At 68.0% G+C, this 23897-nt stretch overlaps 8 protein-coding genes across 8 annotated transcripts in view; 5 read left to right on the forward strand and 3 right to left on the reverse strand.

Moving 5' to 3' along the window:
- Window positions 1-2091, reverse strand: part of MUT9-1 (putative serine/threonine protein kinase) — a gene marked incomplete at both ends in the record, with an annotated part of 9600 nt that extends 7509 nt beyond the window's left edge. The window contains one exon of the mRNA XM_009043307.1: window positions 421-2091. Coding sequence (XP_009041555.1) covers window positions 421-2091 — 1671 coding nt within the window. The remainder of the gene's footprint in view (window positions 1-420) is intronic.
- Window positions 2092-2500: 409 nt separating this feature from the next.
- On the forward strand, window positions 2501-3897 carry AURANDRAFT_67745 (hypothetical protein; the record flags this gene model as incomplete). The annotated part of the gene is made up of 2 exons (XM_009043285.1): window positions 2501-2871; window positions 3027-3897. 2 exons carry the CDS (start codon window positions 2501-2503, stop codon window positions 3895-3897), a joined length of 1242 nt encoding a protein of 413 aa, XP_009041533.1.
- Window positions 3898-6768: 2871 nt separating this feature from the next.
- AURANDRAFT_67746 (hypothetical protein) lies at window positions 6769-8983 on the reverse strand (the record flags this gene model as incomplete). Its single annotated transcript, XM_009043306.1, has 3 exons — window positions 6769-7044; window positions 7657-7820; window positions 8740-8983. The coding sequence occupies 3 exons, from the start codon at window positions 8981-8983 to the stop codon at window positions 6769-6771; spliced, it is 684 nt and encodes a 227-aa protein (XP_009041554.1).
- Window positions 8984-9495: 512 nt separating this feature from the next.
- On the forward strand, window positions 9496-10617 carry AURANDRAFT_67747 (hypothetical protein; the record flags this gene model as incomplete). Its single annotated transcript, XM_009043286.1, has 1 exon — window positions 9496-10617. The coding sequence occupies one exon, from the start codon at window positions 9496-9498 to the stop codon at window positions 10615-10617; it is 1122 nt and encodes a 373-aa protein (XP_009041534.1).
- Window positions 10618-11132: 515 nt separating this feature from the next.
- AURANDRAFT_67748 (hypothetical protein) lies at window positions 11133-12982 on the forward strand (the record flags this gene model as incomplete). The annotated part of the gene is made up of 2 exons (XM_009043287.1): window positions 11133-12432; window positions 12972-12982. 2 exons carry the CDS (start codon window positions 11133-11135, stop codon window positions 12980-12982), a joined length of 1311 nt encoding a protein of 436 aa, XP_009041535.1.
- A 149-nt stretch (window positions 12983-13131) lies between these two features.
- On the reverse strand, window positions 13132-14565 carry AURANDRAFT_67749 (hypothetical protein; the record flags this gene model as incomplete). The annotated part of the gene is made up of 3 exons (XM_009043305.1): window positions 13132-13676; window positions 13914-14201; window positions 14364-14565. The coding sequence occupies 3 exons, from the start codon at window positions 14563-14565 to the stop codon at window positions 13132-13134; spliced, it is 1035 nt and encodes a 344-aa protein (XP_009041553.1).
- A 2186-nt stretch (window positions 14566-16751) lies between these two features.
- On the forward strand, window positions 16752-19058 carry AURANDRAFT_67750 (hypothetical protein; the record flags this gene model as incomplete). The annotated part of the gene is made up of 1 exon (XM_009043288.1): window positions 16752-19058. One exon carries the CDS (start codon window positions 16752-16754, stop codon window positions 19056-19058), a length of 2307 nt encoding a protein of 768 aa, XP_009041536.1.
- A 1852-nt stretch (window positions 19059-20910) lies between these two features.
- Window positions 20911-23897, forward strand: part of AURANDRAFT_67751 (hypothetical protein) — a gene marked incomplete at both ends in the record, with an annotated part of 6454 nt that continues 3467 nt past the window's right edge. Inside the window, 3 exons of the mRNA XM_009043289.1 lie at window positions 20911-21507; window positions 21786-22015; window positions 22127-22432. Of these exons, the coding sequence (XP_009041537.1) occupies window positions 20911-21507; window positions 21786-22015; window positions 22127-22432 (1133 nt within the window). The remainder of the gene's footprint in view (window positions 21508-21785; window positions 22016-22126; window positions 22433-23897) is intronic.

Here is a 23897-nt window from a genome sequence, read left to right on the forward strand (position 1 = left end):
CCAAAACGCTTCAGCATCTGCTGACGATGCCCTTCTGCCTTTGCAAGAACCTCCCGGCGCACATCGTCCTTCGTGTTACGCGCGCGGATATAGCAGCACTCTCGGCGCAGCATGTCAATAAAACCCGGGTTAGTATGAGAGGCAGCTCGAGGCGATCGCGACACAACATTAGAGAAAGGCGCCACGAAAGCGCACGTCGCTTGTGCGGGCTCGTTTTCGTGGCGCGCACTAGAAAAAGGAAAGGGAGACAGGGGCCATTCCCAACGTGAAGGGAGACAGGAGGTGGCTGGAAGTAGGAAGAGCAAAAAAAGGAGAACGCACCCTGGCGGTGCAAGACTTGATGCAACGTCAGGGCGCGTTTCGGCCCTCGTCGAGTTCGCCGCGAGACAGGAACCGCGCGCGGAGAGGCTCCATTTCGACCGTGACGTCGACGGGCACGTCGCCCTCCGGCGCCGCGTTTGGCGCCGCGGCGTCCGTAATCGTCGCGAGGGACGCGGCGAGGTCCGGGCGGCGGCCTTCGACGAACGCGTCCGCGGCGCGGAACGCGCCGCGCGCGACGGCGTCGAGGGACTCGAGCTCGTCGTCGCCGTCGCATGGCGGCGTGGCCGCGGCGACGGCCGCGGCCTCGAAGAGGCGCGTCGCGGCCGCGAAGAGCGCCGCGACGTCCGCCGCGGGCCGCCGGAGCGGACCGCGCGCGGCGGCCGCGGTCTGGAACGACCGGAGGAGCGCCTCCATCTCGGGAGGCACCTCCGCGTCGGGGATGACACGCGCGCCGTCGCCCGTCGCGCGCGCGACGCGGCTCTCGCGCGCGGGCCGCGTCCGCGCGGACGTCGGCGGCGACGGCGTCACGGACGGCGCGGGCTCCGCCGGCGGCGGCACGTCGGGGGGCGGCGCAACCGCCTCGACCTGGACCTTGGCCTCCTCGGCCTGGACCGCCGCCGCGGCCGCCGCGAGGTCGCCGGTCGAGCCCGCGCGCGAGAGCCGCCGCAGGTGCGGGTGGCGCGAGACCCAGGGGTGGCCCGCGAGCTCCTCGATGGCGGGCCGGTCGTCCGGGTCCTCCGTGAGCGCGCTCTCCAGAAAGCTCTTCGCCTCCGCGGGCAGCGGCGACGCCCGGAGCGCCGCCGCGAGGTCCGCCAGCGCCGACGACAGCGCCACCGCGAACTCCGCGGGGTCGCCCGTGAGCTTGGACGCGGGCAGCCAGCGGTCCGAGAACCACTGGCGCCCCAGGAGCAGCTCCAGCGCGACGCAGCCGATGGACCAGGCGTCGACCTTGAACGGGTCGTAATCGGCGGCCGCGACCATCTCCGGCGGGAAGAAGCCCGGGCTCCCGCAGAACGCCGTCCCGCGCTGCCCTGGCTCGTAGGTCTCCGACATGCCGAGGTCCGTCAGGCGCACGGCGGCGACCTGGCCGTCCTCGACGCCCGGCGCGACGAGCACGTTCTCGGACTTGACGTCGTGGTGCACGACGCCTCGCGCGGACAGCGCGCAGCAGCCCGCGACGAGCTGGCTGACGACGTGGCGCGCCACGGGCTCGGGGACGACCATGTTGGGGAAGGTGGCGCCGACGTAGCCGTAGAGGTCCCGGCCGCCGTGCTCGAGGACGAGGTAGAGCCCCGCGCGCGCGTGCACGACGTCGACGAGCCGCGCGACGTTCGGGTGCTCGACGGCGCGCATGTGCACGACCTCGTTGTTGAGGCGCCGCACGATCTTGTAGCGCGCCGCGCGGCTCTTGTCGACGATCTTGATCGCGAGCCGCTCGCCCGATCGCTCGTCGACGCCCTCCCGGACGACGGCCGACGAGCCGACGCCGAGCGTCGCGCCCAAGCGGTAGTCGCCCATGATCGCATCGCCCTCCACGACGGCGTCGTCCATCGCGGGCAGCCCGCCGAGCAGCCGGCCCGGCCCCACGAGCCGGATCCAGATCAGGTCCATGTTCTCGGCCTTGGCGGACGCGTACTTCTGCCGCAGGATGCGCACGTCGTCCACCAGCTTCGAAACGCGCCGCTGCAGGCTGTCGCAGAAGTCGAGGAGGTCGGTGTAGGCGTCCTCGAGCGCCCACCGCGAGAACGCGGACAGGGCGTGGCGGGCCATGTTTAGGCTCATCCGGTTGGACGACGCAAAAACGCCGACGTATTCGCGACGTCGGTGCTTTACAATACAGCCACATCAGAACCTTGAGGTAATCAATGGCTGCGGTTTGTTGGCCGACGCTCGCCTTCAAGCACCTTGTCGCGGTATGTTGACCTATGCAGCCGCCTCAGTCGACACGCCGGGAGCCAGACAGAGTACGAGCCGCGGCGCGATGGACTCGTCCCTTGGCTGGGGCAGCCGACGACGTGCTCGCCGCGGGCCGCAGCCCACCCTCGCCCCAGGCGTCGACGCCGGCGATCTGCCTTGCGACGATGACGAGGACCGGGGGGCTGCCCCCGAGGATGGCGCCGGCGCGGCCGTCGACGAGGCGCCGGGCGAGGGCGACGACGGCGGGCGGTGCGCGCCGCCGATGCTCCCGGGCGCGCTGCCGCCCGTGGCCGCGCCGCCGCCGCCGGCCGCCGCGGCCGCCGCGGCGGCCGACGGGGACAAGCGGCCGCGGGCCTACGACGACGACGACGACGACGAGGATGCGGGTAGCAAGAAGCCGAAGCGCGTCGAGGGCGCGGCGACGCCGGGCGAGGTCGACCGGGCGGTGACGTTCAAGGGCGCGACCATCGCGTGGGCCATCCTGAAGCGGAAGAAGGTCATCGAGAACCGGCCGTACCGGCTGCCCTGCGGCGGCTGGATCGCGATCCACGTGGGCAAGGGCGCCTTCGAGGGGGACTACCGGGGCCTCGTCACGGACTGCCGCCTGCCGACGGAGGTAGAGCTCATGCGCTCGTGGCGGGCGGGGCGGGAAACAGGGCGCGACGTTCCTTTTCCACTCGTTTCGGCTGATTTTTGGACGAGCGATCATCCCTCGGAACGGTGTCGATGCTTGTTCCGGAGCGCGCGCGCGCGGAACGCTCGCGTCGAATCACCCTTTTCCTACCCAGGTGGCAGGCGACGATCGTCGGCGCGTTCCGCGTGCGCGAGTGCCGGCGGCCGCAGAACTGCGGCGGGTCCTTCTGGGCCCAGGGCCCGGTCTGCAACGTCGTCGACGCCGTCATCGAGCTCAAGGAGCCCGTGTCCGCGCCCAAGGGCAAGCTGAGCCTCTGGCTCATGGACGACGACGTCCGCGACGCCGTCGCCGCGGGCCTCAAAGACGCGCCGATCCTCACCAACGACCTCGGCGCGCTCCCGCCCTACGAGCCCATCGTCGGGCCCATCACGCCGGGCCGCAACAAGCGCCGCGAGATGGTCAATGTCGAGCACGTCTTCCCGCGCGGCGGCTACGGCTTCGACGACAGCTTCGGCGGCGCGCGCTACGCCGACGGCGCGTACCCGGGCGGCTACGTCGACTACCGCGACGCGCTGCCACCGCCCTACTACGCGCCCCGGGCCTACTACGGCCCGCCCCGGCCGCCCCACGCCCCGCCCTACGGCGGGGCCCCCGGGGGCGCGCCGCTGCCCCGGGACCTCGCCGCGGGCTACGCGGCTCCCGGCGGCGTCGTCGACGCGCCGCCGCCGCGCCCCGGCCACCCACCGCCCTTCGACGCCTACGATCCCTACCGCTTGGCGCGGGCAACCTGGCCCGGCTACGACCCGCGCGGCGCCTACGACCGCGGCGCCGCGCCCGGCGGCCACGTGCCGCGCGGGCCCCTCGAGGCGTCGCGCCAGTGGCTCTACCGCGCGCGCCGCGACGCGCCGCCGCTCTACGACGCGCCGCCGCTCTACGACGCGCCGCCGCTCTACGACGCGCCGCCCTACCCGCCGCCGCCCTACCGGCCGCCGCCGCGCTACGATCCGGGCCCGCCGCCGCCCTAGCTGGCGCCCGGGCGCGCTCCGCGCCGAGACGACGCGGCGAGGCGCTCCGCGCCGAGACGACGCGGCGAGGCGCTCCGCGCCGAGACGAGGCGCATCGCCCTCGACCTTCCGAACTGCCAGCCACTGCCGAGCGAGGACCGTGCGGTCCTGCAGCGCACCAAGACGCGCGAGGACTCCGGTCCTGCAGCGCACCAAGAAACACCTGTCGCTCCTACTACCACCTGTCGCTCCCACTACTCGCTCTCTCTCTCTCTCTCTCTCTCTCTCTCTCTCCTGCTCCCGCGGTACGTCTTCTTCGTTGATGTTCCTCTGACGCTCCCTACCATGAAGCCATCTGATGCACCCTACCATGACCTCAGCAAGGCTTGCCCCGTAAAACAGGTGTGTCGCGACTTTAGACGCAGAGCTCGAAGAGCAGGAGGCCGTGGTCGGATTAGTATGAGAGGCAGCTCGTGGCGATCGTGTACGTCCCCCTCCGGCTCGTGGGGCCCCGCGGCGGGCCACTCTCAGGGTCATCGGACTGAGTGTCGATGCAAGACAGCGACGTACTCGTATGGTGCTTTACAATCGTCACAGTCGCGGATAGTGCGGAGCAGTTGAAGTCGAAACGTGACGGTCGCGAGACCCGACGCCCTGATAACGGGCTTGTTGCTCTCCAGGGTCGCACCCGGGCCGTCCGTAACGGAGGCGAAGATGCGCTCGTCCGTCGTCGGCAAGGGCCGCCCTCGAGGCCCCGACGGATACGCGCGCGCCCCTCACGCTAGTTACGTCGGCGCGACCTCCAGGACGCCATCGTCCCCCGCGCCGAAGGTGAACGCGTGGCGGTTGAAGGCGAGGCGGGAGATGTCGGCGCCCGCCGCCGCGCAGAGGGGCGCCTTCGCCGCGAGGACGAGGTGGACGAGCCAGGCCTCGTTGTGGTCGAAACCCGTCGTGCCCGGTCGGACGGAGACGTCGTAGCCCTCGACGACGGGCGCGCCGAGGGGCGCGGTGTCGACGGCGCCACCGCGGGCACCGAGCGCGGCCTTGAGCTCCGCGAGCGTCGCCGGGTAGGCGTCGAACGCCGCGCGCGGCAGCGACAGCCACCACCAGCGCACCGTCGAGAGGTCCGACGCTCGGGCCGCCGCGGCGTCGAAGGGCAGAAAGCCGCCGCCGCCGCCGCGCGCGGCGCCGCGGTCCGCAAAGGCCCGGGCCGTCGCAAAGACGCGTACGAAGGTCGCGCCGCGCGCGTAGTGGTACAGGTCGTAGCGCGCGTGCACGCCGTCGCGCGACGGCGCCAGGGACGCGAGCCGGAAGGACGGGTCGGCCCACAGGACGTCCGTACGCGCGCAGACGACCGCGTCGAAGCCGCGCAGGGCGGCGCCGAAGCGGTCGACGGCGACCGCGAGCTGGGCCTCCGCGTGGGCGCCCCGGGGCGCCGCGGCGACGGCGGCGTCGGCGTAGGCGACGCGGGGCCCCGCGAGCGCCTCGGCGACGGTCGCGTGGCGCGCGTAGGTCACCGCGTAGGCCTCGCAGCCCTCCGCGCGCGCGCGGACGTCGCGGAGGTGCGCTTCGTCCCGGACGCGCAGGTCGCCGACGTAGACGACCGCGCACGTCCGTCCCGCGGGGCGCGCCGCCGCCCCGCAGGCCGCGCCGACGTCCGCGGTCCGCGCGAAGGCCGCGGCGACCGCGGCCGCGCCGTGGCGCCGCTCGCGCGACGCCCAGGGCACGCGCCGCGCGACCTCGCGGCCGCCCACGGACGCGAAGACGACGAGGTCCCGGCCCCGCTCGGCCCAGGCCGCTTCAACGACGACGCCTTCGCTCTCAACGGTCGCCGACGTCCGCGCCGTCGCCTCCGCGGCGTCGGCCGCGCGCGCGGCCGCGGCCGCGGCCGCCGGCCGCCGCCGCGGCCGCGGCCGCCGCGGCCGCCGCGACCGCGCAGCCGCCGCCGCCGCCGCACGCGACGTCGCAGTTCGCGCAGGCCAGGGCGAGGGTCTCCGTGAGATTCGTCGCCGCGTAGGGCGCCGCGGCCGCGAGATTCTCCGCGACGCCGCCGCAGCGATCGGCCGCGGCGTCGAAGACGCACCGCGGCGCCGGCGACCCGGCGCAGCCGTTGGCGCGGTGCGCCGCCATCGTGGACCGGACCGCCGCCTCCACGGCGGCCGGCCATGCAGACGCGGGCAGCTCGTCGACGACGGCCGCCGCCGCCGCCGCCACGACGTCCGGCGCCGCGTCGAGGCGCCACTCGACGCTGAGCGGCGCGTCGCCGAAGACGTTGGCGATCTGGACGGCGCACCACTCGGCGCGCGCCCAGGTCGCGAGGAGGACGAGGCTCCGCGCCGTCATCGGAGCGGCTGCCCTTGGCGCGGATTCCTCATCGTGTATTACAGCCGTAAGTAACAGTTAGTAAGTTAGTTCACAGGTCTAAAGTTCCCCAAGTGATAGGGTCGACAATGCAGATAAAAGACTCGTAGAGGGAAATACCCCAAACTAGGGTACTAAGGAACGTTGAGTTCAACGTTACGGGGAAGTGCAGTGTCATCTCCATAGTGTGACGTCGCGATAGAGAGGGAACAGGGTAATGTAAATTATGGGGATGATAGGGAATCACGAGGCTACTCAATTCAGGTAGATCCCTTTTTCAAGTTCACTACACTGACTACGAGGAATTCCCTTTTCAGGTTCAGCCCCGCAACTCTCCTTACGCATAAACCGTGGAGAATTAAAGTACAAGGGAGGAGAGGAGGGGCCTAACTAGGGATACTCTCAGGATCGGGATCCTCTAACTAACTTGAATGCCTTTGGAACCAAGGGGGCATACGGGACCCGTGTGATTTTGAGCACCAGTGCAACAGCTCACCGGCACTTGATATACGAGACTTAGATTCTTTATAGTTATACGGTTGCGCAGACGCCGCCGCCGTCGCCGTCGCGGTAGAGCTCGGAGACACTGTCGAGGGCGCACACATCGCCGCCCTCGCGCAGCGCGTCGCAGAGGCGGCGGCCCGCGTCGTCGCCGAGCGGTCGCAGGACGCCGCGCTCGAGGTTCACGTGGTTCGAGAACTCGAAGGGCGCCGCGCCGGCGACGGCGAGGTCCGGCAGCAGGTCGAAGACGCCGCCCGCGGCGCGCGCGGCCTCGGAGCCCGCGCCGAAGAGCTTGTCGTCGACGAACTCGCGCGACCGCGATGGACCCCGTCATGAACGCGGGCACGACGAACGACACGCGCCACGCGGCCTCGGAGCCGAGGCCGACGACGTTGAAGAAGAGGATGCTCAATAGTGAGCCACTCGGCGCAGCGCGGCAGCGTGGCGTTGGCTGGCGCCGATGCTGAATTTGCCCACGAGCGCAGTACCACTGGTCAGCGTCCGGCTGCAGTCTGGCTCAGACGTGCAACGAGGGGCCCCTCCACGCGGACATCTGTTCACAGGTCGGCATGTAGCCGCCCTCGATGGCTTCGTGCTCGGCGAATTTGGCAACGCTGTCGGTCGATTTGAAGCCGTAAAAGAAGCGATGGAGGTGGTCTTTCATGGTGTTTTCCGGAAAGGTTTTCCGCGCGTTCGGATGATAGAGGCTGTATGCGTTCGTGACCTACGAGACGCGTCTTCGTCGCAGACATCCAAGACGCAGAACCAGGTCGTCGATCGTATACTACACGGGCGCTCTACGGACGTGCGACTCGAGTTGAGGACGCCCTTGCCCGTGTGAAGGGTCGTGACGTCGAAGACGACGAGAGAGCCGCGAGGCGCGTGGATCTCGGTCGGCGTGACGAGTTTCCGCCGTACGAGGTCCGTGACGTGATCCTCCGAGAATTGGAGGGCGCGTTTCCCCGTGACTTCCACCTCGCCGACGCAGACGGGGAGGACTTCAGGATCGGGCAGCGTGAAGCCCCAGTCGTCGAGCGTCTCGTTCCTCGCCGTCGGCCAGTCCTTGAGGAGCACGAACGGACCTTCGTCCGTGCGGACGTCGTCAAGGTACATGAGCGCCTTCACCCCGGCCGACAGATGGTCGATGTGGTAGCCTGATGCCGGTGAGACGGACACGATGCCGCAGAGGGGACTCGGGAATGCCGCGTCGTTCGAGCACGCCTGCACCGGTGAGCGATCACCTCTCTTCCTCACTTCCTGAGCCAAGGAAGGAAGGAAGGAAGGAAGCAAGGAAGCAAGCAAGTAAGCAAGCAAGTAAGCAAGCAAGCAAGGAGGGAAGGAGGGAAGCAAGCAAGCAAGCAAGCAAGCAAGCACGTGTGGTCTTCTCCTGCCCTGGACCGCGCGTCCATGTTCTGAAAGAACGCGGTGCTGCCGACGATGAGCTCGAAGTCGTCCTCGAGGGCCGCTCGTCCCTGGCTCGAGCTGTTCAACAACTTGAGCGCAGCCGCCTTGAGGCCCTCGTCGGCAGCGTGCGCGAAGATGGCCGGGCTATACGCTTCGGCTGCCCAAAGCGTCCCGACGCCGGCTCCCTCGGCGCCCCGTGGCACGCAGCTCCCGTCGTGGAGCAGGGCGTCCATCTCCTCCCGCATCTCATTCGTTTGCGCCTACCGTGGGGCGCGACTCAACCGAAAGAACGCGCCATACAAACCCAGGTGTCCGAAAGAAAGAGGAAGGACCGCGCTTGCGGCGCGTCTCGGCGCGCGCGCGCACGTACCTCCGTGAAATAGCGCGGAAAGACGACGTAGCCCGCTCCCTCCTCGACGACTCGCGTATACACCGCGTCGACCATGGCCTCGCCCCGAGGCCGCCACGAGGGCGCCTCGAAGTAGTCGTCCACGGCGCTCAAGGATTGAATGATCGCTCGGTTCTCCCCGCTGACCTTCGTGTCGTGTGGGCCGCACTCCCGCGTGCAACTCTCGTCGCCAGTAGCGCACCACACACTCTTCTTGCTCGTCGCCGTCTCGTTCAGTACGCGGCTCATGCGCAACACCTCCTGCACGCAATTCTCCTCCTCGTCCACTTGATGCGACACGCAGAAGTACAGGGCCCTCGCCGCGTTGTCGCCGCCGTCGTAGGTCACCAAACTGCCGTCGCCAATTATAATCTCCATGCCTTTCGCGACGGCGGTCACGAAGCACGCGCGCCAGGCGCGGCGTACTCCACGCGATGGGGGGGGGCGGGCCATAGCGGATATTAAAGCACACAAGCCGGCCTTCGGCCGGCAAGCTCGCTTCGCGAGCTATCGCCACTCGTTTGATTGAGGTTGCTCGCTGCGCTCGCTTTAAACCACTCATTGAAAGTTTTATGTTGCTGCTCGGACGGACGCTCCGCGACCACACTGCAAAATAGAATATAGAAGACGTACAGCTGCACAGTAAGTTCTAGTATGCTTAGAATGGCTTGATTGAGGTCGTTGCAGCCTGGCCGGGGCCACATTTCACCAATTTTGCCTCAATTTGAGTTCCGGCGTGACCCCCGCGTGCGCGGTGGACGGAGGACCTCTATGAGGACCTCCCGTCGGGCGACCGCGGGCCCATACCCTAGAAAGTTAGGATAGTTTGCTAGCTTACTAACGTCGCTATGATCCAACATAGCAATTTCCCTAATAATTATTATTTATTGTAAAACAAAAATAAACGCAGGCGGATCGATCTGGAGGGGCCCAGGGCAGGGGCCGTTGGATCTGGTTCTGCACGCATGGCCCGGCGCGGTCGGTGCCTCGGCAGCGCGCTTGTGTGGTGGTCGTGTGATGCGTCGCTGCGAGAGCTTTGCCCGAATCCTCATTACGAAGTGTCGACGCAGCGGCGGTACGAGTGGCACTCGGTGGACTTGGGGGAGCAGTGGTCACACGCGTCGTTCCCGATCGATGGGCTGCGGTCCGAAATTCGCATGCTGGAGATCGGCGGGCCGACACCCTGGGCCGAAAGCGTCTACGGCATGGCGGCGCGTGTGGACAACATCGTTCAACGGAACCACTTCGCGCGGACGGGGCAGATGGACGTCGGCAAGGGGGCGAGCCGGGAGTTCTACGGCGTGGACCAAAATGACCTCGAGGGGCTTCCCTTCGCGCCTCTCGCGGGGCAGCCGTCCCTGGGCACCACGTATCAGCGGCACGGCGCGCAGCTCGACGGCATCGCCGACGAGTCGTATCGCGTCGTCTTCACGTCACACGTGCTGGAGCACTTTCTGGATCCGCTGGGGGCGCTGCGCGAGTGGCACCGTGTCCTCGAGCCCGGCGGCGTCCTCATCCTCGTCGTCCCCTGGGCGCCGGCCGTGTCCTACGACGCGCATCGCGATCCGTCGACGATGCAAGCGCTCCTCCACCTCTCGGCGCTCAACGCGTCCTTCAACGACGACGTCCTCCGGTCGCGCGCCGAGGCCTTTCTCAAGTCGATGGACGGCAAGCCAAACTTCAATCCGGACATCTTCACGCTCTGCGACGGAGACGACGCGAAAGCGCGAGACGACGTCGCGACCGCGGCCGCGACCCGAAACTGCCGCGTCGACGAAAATCACGCGCACTGGCACGTCTGGGACTTCGACCTCCTCCGCGAGGCCGTCGAGGGCTGCCTCGGCTACACGATGCTGATGATGCTCCTCCAGGAGCCCTGGCACCAGATCATCGCTGGCAAGAAGCCCTTCGCGCCGAGGCAGGTCGTCGAGGCGGCGAGAAACGACGACACTTGGGCCAACGCGACCGTCGCGAGAGTCCACCGCAGCAATCGCACCTACGACCTCATCTTCCACGACGACGGCACCTACGTCGCAGCGCCCGAGCGTCTCATCCGCTGCAGCGGCCGCGGGGTCTTTCGAAGATGAAGCTCCAGCATCGTCTCCGTTTGGCGCCGTTTCTATTTCGGGCAGCCCTCTCAAAGGACGATTTCAAGTGGCGAAGCACAACAACTACGCCAGGCAAACGGCACCAGAGCGACCCCGAGCCGGCGTAGGTAGCGGAACGCAGAATGCCAGGGAACTCGGATGGCTCCTGCAGCGCGGTCACGCAGTTAGGCCACCGTGCGCGGCGCCTGGCCTCGTTGTTCGTGGAATCGAGGTCGTGTCTCTCTGTCGAGCTCTCCCAGCATCGGGGATCTTATTTGATCCGTGAGATCACGCGATGGAACAATAAAATGACCCCGTGCCGCGTCCGCCGCGTCCGCCAGATGAGGTGAACCATAGCCGGGGCGTTAGAAGCTAGGTTAAGGAGGAGGAGGACACGGGGGATGCGTATCCTAGGCGCTGACGCTGGTGCCGCAACCCCCCCGGGTAGGCCCTCTAGCTGTTAACCTCTCCTAGCCTAGCAAGCAAAGCGGCGGTACTTGCGGCGGTCCGCCGAAATGGGCCGCCGCGCGCCGGCGTGCGACTGGGATGCGTACGCGGACCGGTACCCGGACGTGCGGGCGGCCTTCGGCCGCGACGCGCGCGCGCTCGCGGCCCACTACGACGCGCACGGCGCCGGGGAGGGCCGGCACTGCGCCGCGCACGAGGACTTCGCGGAGGTCGTCGACCTGGAGGGCCTCGACGTGCCCGCGCGCTGGCGGGTCTTGCGCGGCGGGACGATGGAAATCGTTCCCCACGTCTTCGTGGAGCTCCGCGGCGACGCCGACCACGCCCGCGTCGCGGGCCACTTCTGCGGCGACGCCCAGCTGGGCGGCGACTGCGAAGCGTCGGTGCGCGCGGCCGTCGAGGCGGCCGCTTCGGCAAACGCCGCTCACTTGATCGCGACGCAGCCGGGGACCTTCGAGGTGCCGCGGACGACGGTCTGGGGCCAGGAGACGACCGACGGCGCGCGGGTGGTGGCCGCCAGCTGGCTCCGCGAGCGGGACTTCGCGAGCCGCTGCGCGCCCGACGAAACGTCGGGGACGAAGGTCGCCGTTCTAGTCACGGGCCAGCTGCGGGTGTTCGGGGACGCGCACCGGGCCAAGCTCCGGCGCGACCTCGCGGACTTCTCGACCTTCGTCGCGACGTACCCGGAATTCCGCGCCGAGGCCGAGGCGCTCGGCGCGGAGGCCGTCTACGCGGACGCCGCGGCCCTCTCGCACCTCCTGGCGAGGCACAACGTGGGCCTGGGCCACTCGCACTTCGGCGCGGCCATGGACGAGCGCAAGGTGCACGGCCAGGTGTGGCAGTGGGCGCTCCTGGACCTCGCGCTCGACGCCTTCGGCGCGCGCCTCGAGGCTTTCGACGTCCTCGTGCGGACGCGGACGGACCTGGACGAGCGCGCGCCGCTGCCGTACGCGTCGCTGCGCCCGGCGCCGGGCGCCGTGCACTGCCGGTCGGACTTTGTGTTCTACGGCGCGCGCGGCGCGTTCCTGGCGGCGTTCGGGCCCATGTTCCGGCGGGTCCTCGGGGTCTACTGGCGGCCCGAGGGCGGCCGCGAGGGCCAGCCCTACGTGCCGATCGACTGGGGCGCGCTCCTCGAGTCGGACCTCTCGGGCGTCAAGTGGTGGTGGCTGCCGCTCCCGCTCCGCATCTTCGGGGACGCGCGCCCGGCGACGCCCCTCGACCTCAAGCTCTTCGTCGCGGACCACCTTCGGGAGCTGGGCGCGGTGGCCGCGGGCGCCCCGGCGCGCCTCTCGTCCCGGACGGAATTCACGGCCCAGGAGCGCCGACCCGCGCGGAAGCCCGACGCCGATGGTCGGAGAGGGGGTCGACGAGGCGCGACGCCCGGAACCGCCACGCACATCCCAGGTACTTCCGCGCGTTCAACTCGGAGGCCAGCGTCGCGCACCAGGTGCTCGCCACGCCCGAGGTCGTTCTCTGCGCGGCGCCGACTCCCCTGCGACTCACGCAGGCCACGGAGCCCTCCAACTCCCGCTGGACGCTCCAGCGGCGCCTGCACGAGGAGTTCGCACCGGAGGCAGCGTCTGCGAATGACACCGCGCCCCACTGCGCCCCGGGCCGGCGCTGCTCGGTCAATAGGTGTGGTGTGTGGCCCTCCAGGCCTAGGCACCCTAGGCGGATAGGCGGCATTGTCGTAACATGTTTGCTAAGCTCGCTGCCGAACCAAGCGGCGCAGTGTTGCGACTTGTCTTGAGAAAGCAAGCGCCCAGAAGCAAGAAAATGGGAGAGAATATGCCTTGCCGTTACGTTGCGCACATGTCATGGGTTTTCTTCGTACAGAGACACTACATCCTCGTTTTCAGCAGAAGAAATTGGGTTTATCGTAATCCCAGTCACAGCCTGAGAAGCAGGTAACAATTTATGTGTCTCTCGCGGCAATACGTTGGGCAATTATAATCACTACGGCTCATTTCCTATTATGAAGCGCTCGCGCGCAGTCCATGGACCATCGTTTTATGGGTTTCATCGCCGTAGAGGACTCGGACGAGATAATCATAGTGCTGTCACGTGAGGTTGGCCGAGTGGTCGTGTCTTATGCGGTCGGGCCCGCGTCGCTTGCGCACGAAGGTAGCCGCAGTAGAGCACCTCCGCGCCGCCCGGCGCGCTGCTGAGGACCGCGTCGATGGCCTCGGTCATGGAGAGCTCGCCCGCGTCGCGCACGCGCCGCGCGCATCGCGCGTCGCCCGTGTCAGCGCCCTCGTCCAGACTCAAAGGCCCGCTCGGAGGCGCGGGCTCGCCGCGCGCGTAGTCGTCAAGCAGCATGACGCCCCGACCGTCGCTCCGCAGGAGGCGCCAGGCGAGCGACACGTCGAGCAAGACGTCCGTGGCCCGGTGCGAGCCGTCCACGTATATGAAATCGAACTCGCGCCCCGCGAGCAGGAGCTCCGCAACCCTCAGCGCGGAGTCGCCCTTGCGTACGTCCACCTTGCGTGCGTTCGCCGACGCCCGCACGTTCTTCAGGAACCGGGCCGCGGTGGCCGCGTCGGGCCAGACGTCGACGGTCACCAAACTGGAATCCGCGTGCGCGAGGAGGTAGCCTGCGCGGGCTCTTCGGTGCGCGTCGAGGCCGCGTCATGTCGACGCGCGCCGAGGATAGGCCGGCGCGGGCGCGCGCGCTGGAAGAAGGTTGTGGAGCCGCCTTCGTACGACCCAATCTCCAGGATCCGGAGCTGGCCTCGTAGGAAGCCCGGGTATCGCGCCTCGTGACGCGCGAGCAGCAGGGGCACGCGCGCGGCGACCTGGCGATTCTCAGCGTTGCATGCTCTCTTCTCGACGCGCGTCGAGGCGGCGCCCCCCCTCCGCCCCGGCGCGCGCCTCCTCGAACCAGTGATTCGTGCGGTCCAGCTCGTCGGGGAACGCGCACGTGTGTCGCGGGTCGTTCAGCGTCACGAGGAACTCCTGCTCCGCATGGTCCCGCCAGACCGAGAGCGCGCACCGCTGGGCATTCGCGCCGAGCTGCTGGCAGGCGCCCTCGCAGAAGTTTTGAGCCTCAGCCTGGACGTCGCAGAGGCGGTCCGCGGCCGGGCACGAGAAGTTCTGGATGCCGCGCGGGCAGTACGTGCCTACCGATGCCGCTCAGACATGAGGGGCACCCTATAAAAAGTTAAATGAACAAAAGTTTGAACGCAATGAAAATTCAATTGAATTCTTTTTTGATAATAATGTGAGAGTTTTCTTCTTTTGTTCATTGCGCGCGTCGAGGGGGCGCCGTCGATGCTCTAAACCCTCGGCGCGCGTCGACGAGGCTTTGAGGCGGGCGCCGCGCGGCTGCGCGCGCGTTTGCAGGCGGAAGTCGGAGAAGTTGAACGTCGACGTCTGCGATCCCGCGCGGTGGTCGTCGATGAACGAATCCGTGAAGTCGAAGGTGTGCTTGATGGCCGCGGCGCGCGCAGCGACGAGGGCCCACGCCCACATGCGCAGCGCCATCTTCAAAGGCTCGAGTGAGCCGCGGAGCGCAGCGTCCGACGACGGCGCAATCTAGAAATCAGAGTGGCAGGGTTCCGCACGTCGGGAGGCAGCTACTATTATGGGGGGTCTTGCTCCGGCGACGGCGTCCGATGGCCGACGCGTCGGACGCCCTAACCTGCCGTTTTTTTGCTAGCGCCCAGGGACGCCGGGTGGCTATACGTGTGGCTGGGTTGAATAAAAAACCGGATTTGTGAGGCTCTTGAAGTTTTTGAGTTAGTGGCTCTGCGCGCAAGACGGCGGTGCCGGCTTTCAGATGCAACAAGAATTTTGCAAATCGGTGGCCATGGCGCCGAGATAGAGCTTGCCAAAGGTGCCCATCACCACTGCCAAAGCCCTCTTTACCATCGATTTTCTCGAATCCGATCCGCGCCATTCGATCCGGGATCTTAAACAACCCAGCCACACGTGACAAAAACAAGCGCTCGGATTGGGACGAATGGCTAGCCGTTTCGCTGGCTTGAGTACCAGACACGTACGCGCGGGCCGGGAACGGAGACCTCTGATCGGGCTGTAATTATTACATGGCTTTTTATGCTAAACCTAGAAACCCGCGGCGCCCAACCCCCAAACTGCTCAGTCGTATGAAGGTAGAAATCTCTCACACCGCCCGTGCTGCGACCTCGCGTTTCTCGTCGCGCTCCGCTACTTAGAGCAAAAAGACGTTCGCGCCTCCCACCGGGCCCACGTGCGCATCGTCTCGAGCCACCACTACGTGGCCGCGCCCGACGTCAAGCTCGACGTCGCCCGCATGGCGCCCATGGTCCCGCCGCCGCTACCGCCGGCCCACGAGGCGCCGCACTTCAGCTACCTACCACTGGACACTCTGCCGAACTCGCAGCCCGACGCGGGCGGCGACGGCTCCACGGTCCAGGAAAGTGTTGATCTGGGAAGGCGAGGCGCTGGTGTCCTCGCCGCTGCGCCGCGCGCGCTGCGCGCGGGCGCTGGTGGAGCCTGGACCGGAGCGCGGCGCGGCGCCGGGCTCTGCGGCGGCGCGCGCTCTGGTTCCAGGGGCTACCCGCCGCTCGCGAGCGGTGGGTCTGCTGCAGGCGGCGCGCTCTGCGCGCAGGCCCGCAGCTGTGTAGCTGCGCACAGCTAGCAGGTGTAGCGCGGTGGCTCACAGCGCGAAAGCGGGAACATAGCCCAGATCAGAGTGAGACTGCGTTACGGGTATCCTAGGCGTATCCTGGCTCCTCTCCTGGGCGCTCCGGTCCAGGCCCCGAACGGCGCCTTCGGCGCCTCTTTTTTTTTTTTTTTTTTGTGTGAAAAAGTGCGTATCCGCGACCGTCGGCGGCGTGCGCCGCGTGCCGACGATGACGCTGAAGTCGGTCTTCGACGTGCTGCTGCCCGTCGGTGCGCACGTCGATTTTCTTTACGTCGACGCGCAGGGCCACGGTTTGAAGATCCTCGAGGGCGCGGGCGACTCCCTGGCGCGCGTCGACGCGATCGTCGTCGACGCGCTCCTGCGAGACGAGGCGCTCATGTACGAGACGCAGAACGGCTGCGCCGTGGAGTCGGGCAACTTACCCTCAACTCCTACCTCAACCTCGGATGGCCTCCGGCCACCTCACCATCGACCTCCATACTCAAGGGCAGCCTCCCGGCTGCCTGCCCCTAGGTCCCCGGCTCGCTCCCCGCCTCGCCCCTGGCTCGCCTCCGCCCCGCCGGGCACGTGGCAGACTCTCGGAAAAGCTAAAGACTAAGTGGAGAAGCTAATGGGCGGAATTACCAAGCGGAGCGGCAGCAAGTCTCCGTCCGACCCACTGATGATAAGTAGGTTTGAGGAGCTGAGGATTTGCATGCTAACCTATCATAATGATTGTGGCAACAATAGCCGCATTTCCATATCCTTCTGAGTCGGCACAAATGAAGCACCCGCCCTGCCCTACCCTCCTCCATCCCCGCTGAGGTGGCTGCGCCATCCAAGCGCGGTCCGTCGGCCTTCATTCTGGCATCTTTAATTGAAACTGAGCTCAACCTCCCCTTGAGGGAGGATTTTACTTGCTTCCTTTAGCTCAGGCTAGTGGGAGATACGAAAGGCCAAGTGGACGGAAACTACTACAAGTAGCTCTGCCGCTCGTCGAAAATTCGGACCGGGCTGTGTCCTCGATGGGGGGGTACCGCAGCTCGGAGAAGGCTGCATCTGAATGACGCGCCGCGTCGCGCGCGCTGCGCTGGCCTACGCCGCGGTCGGCGCTCGGGCACGGGTCTGCGAGGTCACGATCCAGGTCGACGGCGCGGGCGTAGGCCTCGCCTTCGCGGACGATGTGGAGCTCGACGCGGCCGTGCGCGGGTTCGTGGCCCGCTTCGCGCTGCCCCTCGACCAGATGGGCTGCGCCGACGACGGTTGCGCCGTCGAGTACATCAAGGCGCACGCCCGCCTGAACGCCGCCTGCGACGCCGCGCCCTACGGCGACGCCGCGGCGTCCGACGTGGACGCCGCGTCTCCGGACTACGCTGCGCCTCTGGACGACGAAGACACCGCGCGGTCCGAGCCCGGCGCATCGCTTCTGGACGACGACGATGCCGCGCGGTACGAGCCCGACGCCGCGGCGGACGCCGGCGAGCGCGAGGCCGCGGGCGAGGCCGCGCCGGCAGGATCGGCGGCGCTCCTCCCGTCGACGCTCGAGGACTACGTGACCCTGTGGATGGTCGCGTGGTCCGCGTGCTTCGCCGTCGCCGCGGTGGTCGCGGCGCTCGATCGCGCGCTCGACCTCCGCGTCGAAGACCGGTGCCCGCGCTTCCGGCGGGCCTTCTCGCTGCCGCGCGGCGCGCGGCGCTGGCTCCTCGCGACGGGCGGTTTCGCGGCGTTGCTGGACGCGCGCGGGAACCTGCTGCCGAACCTGCACGACGCGCTCCACGGCCCCGGGGGCCTCTGCCGCGTCGGCGCCGTGGGCCACGCGTCGCTCCACGACGTCAAGGTCGAGGGCGCGTCCTACGCCCTCTACGCGCTCGAGGCGGCGCTCGGCGCGGCGCAGCTCTTCGCGGCGTCGAGGGATGCGCCGGCGAGCCCGCTGCGGGAGACCCTGCTCTGGGTGTTGCTGCATTCGTCGGAGCGCGCGTGCTCCGAGTCGCACGGCCTGGGCAAGCAGTGGGCGTACGCGGCGCTCGTCCAGCTCTGGGTCGCCCTCACGCCCGACGACCCGGGGCCGAGCGCGGGCGCCGTCGGCGTCCTCTTCCAGATCTGGGCCACGCACGCCTTCGCGGGCGCCGAGAAGGCCGGTCTCGGGCGCGAGGAGTGGGTGCGGACGGGCGGCGCGCTGCGCGCAGCGCTGTCGATGCCCGTCTACGCGGCGCCGCTCGGCGCCCGCGCCGCGCGCGCGATTCCCCCGAGGCTTGGGGGGGTTTTGACGCGCGGCGCCGTCCTGTTCGAGCTCGGTTTGGGACCGCTGCTCCTGGCGCGGCGCCGCGCGGTCGGGGCGGCGCTGGTTCTCTTCCACGGCGTCAACCTGTGGACGCTCGCGATCTTCGAGTTCCCCCTCGTCGCCCTGGGCGCGAGCGCGCCGCTCCTGCTCGCGCCGCCGCCGCCGCCGCGAGGAGAAAATGGGCGCCGCGGCGGCCGCGTCCAAGCCTTGCTGGCCGCGCTCCTGGTCTACGCGAACGCGCGCGTCCTCTGCGCGTCGTGCGACGCGACGCTGAAGTCGAGGTACGCGGGCGCCCTGGCGCTCCCGGCGTCCGCGCGGCGCCTCCTCGGGGGGCTGGCCATCGACCAGAAGTGGCCCCTGTTTGCCCAGGTCTGGGGGACCTGCACGTACCGGCTCCACGCAACGCTGGCGTCGGGCGACCACGCGAGCGCCCACGACTGGCTCGCGGGCGGCGACGTCGCGACGTCCGCGGCCGGCGAGTCGCTCCTCGAATTCGCGAACCGCGACTTTGGCGCCAGGCCCCACTCGGTCTGGGGCGGCCTCTGGGGCTGGCGCGCGATGGGGAGCGCCCATCTGCACAGCATGCAAAACAGGCCGCGCGCGGACACGCGCGTCCAGCGCCGAGTCTGCGACTCGCTCCTGGCCGCGCCGCCGCGCGACGCGGCGGTCGCCGCGGCCACCGCCGACGGCTATGACGCCGAGGTCCGGCCCGACGGCGAGATCCGCGCGACGTTCCACTTCACATGGCGCGGGGCCCAGCGGTCGTTCGCCGTCGCCGTGCCCGGCGGGGGCGCGCTCTGGTCCGCGCGCGACGCGTCGCGGGACGTCGGCGCCGCCTGCGACGACGCGGGCGTGCCCGCGGCCGACTGCGACGCGACGCTCAAGCCCCACGTGCTCGCCGCGCTTCGCGACCTCGCGCGCCCGGCGTCCGTGTCGCGCGTCGACCTCTGCAAGCCGGACGACACCGTCGGCGACGTCGAAGCCTTCGTTGCTGCGTCTGTGAGCGTGGCGAAGATCACGACCCTCGACTGCGCGACGGACGAGGTGAGGAACGAGGACGTCGACCCCCCCCGCCCGGTGCACATGTGACATCCGTGTTTGGTGATTGGGCGCCACTTAACTAACTCGCGGGGGGCGCGAGGTGGTTCGCGGGTGGGCGAGTATGGTTGGATCGACGTTTTATCGCACTTCCGGCGGTCGTCGCAGGCCCAGTCAGGCCATAATCGGCGAGCCTCGGAGATTCCCGATCCCGCTCCGCCTTCTCCGCTGCAGGCGGACTGCCGTCGGGAAGCTCCCCCGCGGACGCGGAGCCGTGCTCCCCCGCGAGGGGAGAGCGTAGCTCCCCCGGAGCCGCGGTCTCGTCGGCCGCGGGGACCGTGGAGCCGTCGCCGTCCGCGTCGGGCTGCGAGTTCGGCAGGGTGTCCAGCGGCAGGTAGCTGAAGTGCGGCGCCCCGTGGCCCGGCGAGAGCGGCGGCGGGACCATGGGCGCCATGCGGGCGACGTCGAGCTCGACGTCGGGCGCGGCCACGTAGTGGTGGCTCGAGACGATGCGCACGTGGCGGCCGATCTGGACGCGGATGGCGCCGAAGCCGTAGTTCCGCGCCGCGCCGAGGTACCGGCCGAGGGCTCCGGACGTGCGGAAGCGCTCGGACCGGTGCATGTCGAAGAACGCGACGTGCGCGTAGAAAGGGTAGAACGCCGACAGGTCGACGTCCTCCTGGAACGCCGCGTAGTGGGCGTTGATGTCGCCGTGGTAGTGTAAGTTCAGACAAGCGATGGCGTGGCACGCGGCGTCCTAGCGGCGCCGCGACGGACGCCGCGCGGGACCTCTCGTGCAGGATCTTGTGCACTAGCCATAAATCGGCACATTCGCCATGGTGCGCCGCACCACGCAGCTCCCCAGATTTTCGCGTCCCCCGAAATCCGGCACTTTTTTCATGTGGGGCCAGTGGCGAGGAGAAAAAAAGAAAAAAAATAATAATAAAAAAGAGGCGCCGAAGGCGCCGAATGTCAAGAACGGGTTAGTTGCACGTCTTTCCATCAAAAAATCAGCTCATTTGGCCTCAATCTCGCCGGGAACAAGCCATTTGAAGTGATAGTCCTCTAACCTAGTAATCGTACACTAGGGGCAAACCACGCCGAACTGCGTCGCCGCGGCCTCCAGCAGCCTCCACCCCGCGCCCCCTCGCACGGGGGGTCGTACCCGCGTCGCGCGTGCGGCGGCTGTCGGCCACTCGTCGGTTCTTACCTCGCTCCGACACCGCGCGCGCGGGCCTCGCAAGGCCCGCGCTTGCAGACACAATTCGGGCCATTTCGTGTGTTCTGCGCATGCCTGGACGCGCGATGGACACCATGGATGGTCCCGAACCGTCTGCGAGCATCGTGTGCTCAATGTCGGGCTCGTAGTGCTGTGCGCCATGTCGTGGGCGCTCAAACAAGTCGATTCGGGGCAGCCTCGCGGGCACCCAAAAACACTAAATTTGTGTCTGGTGCCTGGTCCGCGCCCGGCCCGGGGGCCGGACCCGAGCCCTGAAGCAGCCCGAGCATCGCGCCGCGCAACGTCGCGACGATGTGCCGCCGCAAAGACGGAGAGGACTATCAAAGCTTCGGAGAGGACTATCGTTCTCCGAGCTGCTGCGTGCGCTATCTCAGCGCCATCGCCGAGTTACGACATGTTCAAAGCACCGAAATTATCCGCGCCGCGACGAGGAAGACGATGATGTCGCGCAATCCCGCAGCCGGAGGCGTGTGTGGCCGGGAGAGCGCTCTGTGTACGACAGGTGGTTCAATGATAGTCCTGACGGATACAATAGTAGGTAGGTTAGAAGTCTATTGTATGACATTGTTGCTCTGGACCTCCTGTCCAGAACCACCGCACGAGCACCGCGCGGCCCCGCATTCATCGCTGCGACACGCCGCATTCATCGCTGCGGCGGGATCGATGGCTGGGCGCGCGTTCGCCGTCCTGCTGCTCTGCGCGGCCCGGTGCGCCGGCGCCGGCGTCGACATCAGCTTCGAGGTGAACGACCTCTCGGTCGCCGGCGACGAGTTCGTCGTCAGGCTGAGTATAGATCGAGAGCGCCTCGTAGTCGATGACGACGTCGCCGCGCTCGTGCGGGACGGGCTGCGCCGCGTGGTGGCGGGTCGGATCTCCGACGACCACGTCGCGACGCTGGTGCCCGCGGCGCTCGCCGAGGCGCGCGACGTCGCGGCGGCCCAGGTTGCGGCCGAGGCGCCGATCCGGGCGCTGCTGACGCCGACCGCGGCCGTCGGCGCGGCGTTCCGCTGGGGCGACCGCGCGGACGGCCTCGCGGCCCACGTGGCGTTCGCAGTCCGCGCGGCGCGGCGCGGGCTCTCGGCGCTGACGGCGCCGGACTACCGGGGCGCGCTGGACATCGTGGGCATGTCGGACGCCTACGGCCGGCACCTCCTCAACAACCTGCTGAACGCCGCCGGCTCGCGGTACTTGGAGATCGGCACCTTCAAAGGGAGCACGCTCGTCGCCGCGAAGCGCCCGCGCCAAAATCAAATCTTCAAGGTGACTTCAAGGTGCATATCAGCGACCGTGTTCACACAAGCTCTTCTGCCGTGCTTCGAGAGCTCGACGAGAGCGGTCGATTCGTCTAAAAGTCAGCAGAATCGACTTCGATTTGACCGAGCTAGAGAGTTCTGAAGTTTTGTCAGGACCCCCAAACCAGTGGTTGATTTCGTCGCCGCGAAGCCCCGCGCGGAACTCGAGACGCGTCGCCGCGTGGCATCCTCGCCGCCCCGTCGCCGCCGCCATACCCTCGCCGTCGACGCGTCGTCGCCGCGCAGGCGCTGGCCGGCAACGAATTTCAGGTCGACCGCGCGCTGGCGGTCGACTCGTACGCGTTCGGCGGCGACGCGACGTTCGTCGGGGACATCAGACAGTCGGGCGCCGAGGTGCGCGACGAGGCGCTCGCGAACCTGGAGACGTTCCTCGACCCGCGCGCGGCGGACCGCCGGGAGCTGCGCGTCGCCGACTGCTTTTCCGTGGACGCGGCGACGATCGGGCGCTTCAACGTGTACCCGCGGCCGGCGCGGAAATCATCGCGCGCGACGCCGCCGCGACGAGGCCCGCGACATCGCCGCGGCGCCGCCATCGCGACACGTCGACGCGACCGTCGCCCGCGCAGGTACCTCTACGACGGCGACCACGAGTACGACGACCAGTTCCGCGCGTTCACGCACTTCGACGAAGCCCTCGAGGACGTCTTCGTGGCGCTCGTCGACGACTGGAACCACGAGCCCGTCCGCCTGGGCACGCGAGACGCGTTCGCTCGACTCGGCTACGACGTCGTCTACGGCGAGGTGCTGGGGGGCGGGCGCGCGAACGGCGCATCCATCAACGAGCACAGCGTGCTCAAGTTGCCGAACCCGTGGTGGAACGGGCTCTACGTCGCGGTCGTCCGGAAGATGAAGGCGCACGCGGAATTATATATGTGTGAGAAGGAGATAACATATCCCGCCGGCGGGATATGTTAAACGCCGCTCCAACTTGTACTTCAACAGGGACCTCAACACAGCCGCTTGCCCTTCAAATCTGGGGCGAAGAACCGGAACTCGTCGAGTCGAGCTCGTCCGAGGAGGAGGACGACGGCGCGTCCCCCGGCGGCACTCGCAAGGCCCAGCGGAACAAGAACACGCCGGCGACGCGCCGGGCTCGCGGCAAGAGCGACAGCCGCGCGTGGGATCCTGCCGAAGCGTTCCTCGAGCCCGATTCGCTGTCAGACGACGACGCGGACGACGAGGAGGAAGATGACGATGAAGAAGAAGGCGACGACGAAGAAGACGACGACGACGACGATGACGACGAGGAAGAGGAACAAGATGCTGAGATGTAGCTCCAGAGTGCGCGTACGGACGCGTCGACGGCGCCACGGGCCTTCGGGAGCCCCTCCAGCACCTAGCAGTGGCCCCCCGACGCTACCCCGACCGTGCCCGACGCAGCGCACGACCCCCCATGAACCCTATGACCAACCCCGCCGCCCATGGCCGCCCTGCAGCACCACAACGACCCAACCTGGGTCGTGCGTGCAACTGGGCCTTTTCGGCCAGGGGCCCTTTTGGACGACTTTTGCGACCCCGCGACGCCCCTTAAGCCTCCCCGCACCGTCTTTTCCCCCGGTACTCTGATTTTACTTTTATTTTTCCCTGATGAGTCCCATCCTTCATCGCGTAGATCGGCGTCGATGGCGGCTCGCTTTGGCGCTTCAAAGTCGGCGTGAGGCCGGCAGTGAACCACCCCACGACACCAAGCACCACTACCCCACCCACCTGAGTCGCGACTTGCTCAAAATGAGTGGTCAAAACAGCTGCAACATGGGGTCAACGAAGCCTGTGAACCACCCGTTCTGGCCGATCGGCAGCTGGAGGGCTGCTCGGCCATGACCTCCACACGGTCGAAATTTATGATCGAGCGTCAAAACCACCAGTTTGCTCAAGCTCGAGATCAAAACTGGTCGATAGAGCCAAAACAAGCATATTTCCGGTGGATTCGAGTGGTCTCCAGCGGCCCCAGGGGTACCACCCCCACCACCACCACCACTACCTCACCCCATTCTCAGAGCACTCATCTCAGATCAGCATGACAGTGGTTAAGGGCTCTGACCACGGTCGACCCCCCCCAGAAGTACGAAACAATTGCTAACGATACCGGGTGGTCCCGGGGGCGGTCACGACGCGTCCGCCCCAGTCCGGGGACGTCCGCGAGGGACGGCGTCGGCCAGGGGCTCGGATGGGACGGCGTCGGTGGTGTGGCGCGCGCGCGCGAAACGACGCCCGCGGGCGAAACGCGCGCGAAAAGCGGACTCAGTGCGCCGCCGCGGTCGTGATCGCGCGCTCGGCGGCCGAGGTGATCGTGTACGTCGCGCGATGGCGCGACGGCGGTGGTGCCGCCGACGACGG

This window comes from Aureococcus anophagefferens (assembly GCF_000186865.1).
Source record: "Aureococcus anophagefferens unplaced genomic scaffold AURANscaffold_49, whole genome shotgun sequence".
NCBI classification, from domain to species: Eukaryota; class Pelagophyceae; order Pelagomonadales; family Pelagomonadaceae; genus Aureococcus; species Aureococcus anophagefferens.